This window comes from Buceros rhinoceros, unplaced genomic scaffold (assembly GCF_000710305.1).
Source record: "Buceros rhinoceros silvestris isolate BGI_N320 unplaced genomic scaffold, ASM71030v1 scaffold22127, whole genome shotgun sequence".
NCBI classification, from domain to species: Eukaryota; Metazoa; Chordata; class Aves; order Bucerotiformes; family Bucerotidae; genus Buceros; species Buceros rhinoceros.
The window spans coordinates 546-1,067 of NW_010421826.1; the positions used below are offsets into that span (position 1 = coordinate 546).

A 522-nucleotide genomic window follows, 5' to 3' on the forward strand; every position below is an offset into this window, starting at 1 on the left:
CAGCGTCAAGGACCCCCAAGCCGTGCTCCCCAAATATGTCCTCGTCAACTGGGTAAGTGGGGGGGATCATGCCGGGGAGGCCTGTGCTGTGCCCACCAGGGCCGCAGCGTTGGCAGGGCCATGGCTGGGTGCGAGGGAGGTGGCTGCTCTGGGGGGTGTGTGGGTGCCCCATGCTCCCACTGCCCCATGGTGGTCAGCGGGGTGGGGGTCACCCTGCCACCCCTCCCTGGCTCAGCTGCTCCCGGCCTGCCACAGGTGGGTGAGGATGTGCCGGACGCCCGCAAGTGTGCCTGCGCCAGCCACGTGGCCAAGATCGCCGAGTTCTTCCAGGTGAGTGATGCTGGGGAGGAGGACGGTGTTGCTGGGGTGCCAGCTCCAGTCCCTGACGGCTGTTTGCCACCCCTCCAGGGAGTGGATGTCATCGTCAACGCCAGCAGCGTGGAGGATATTGACCCGGGGGCCATTGGGCAGCGGCTCTCCAATGGGCTGGCCCCGGTCTCCCGCCCGGTGCTGGACCGCCTC

At 68.2% G+C, this 522-nt stretch overlaps 1 protein-coding gene across 1 annotated transcript in view; it reads left to right on the forward strand.

The window, feature by feature from the left end:
• Positions 1 to 507, forward strand: part of LOC104496675 (drebrin-like) — a gene marked incomplete at both ends in the record, with an annotated part of 880 nt that extends 373 nt beyond the window's left edge. The window contains 3 exons of the mRNA XM_010139832.1: positions 1 to 52; positions 256 to 330; positions 409 to 507. The exon at positions 1 to 52 is cut by the window's left edge and continues 2 nt beyond it. Of these exons, the coding sequence (XP_010138134.1) occupies positions 1 to 52; positions 256 to 330; positions 409 to 507 (226 nt within the window). The remainder of the gene's footprint in view (positions 53 to 255; positions 331 to 408) is intronic.
• Between the last annotated feature and the right edge of the window lie 15 nt (positions 508 to 522).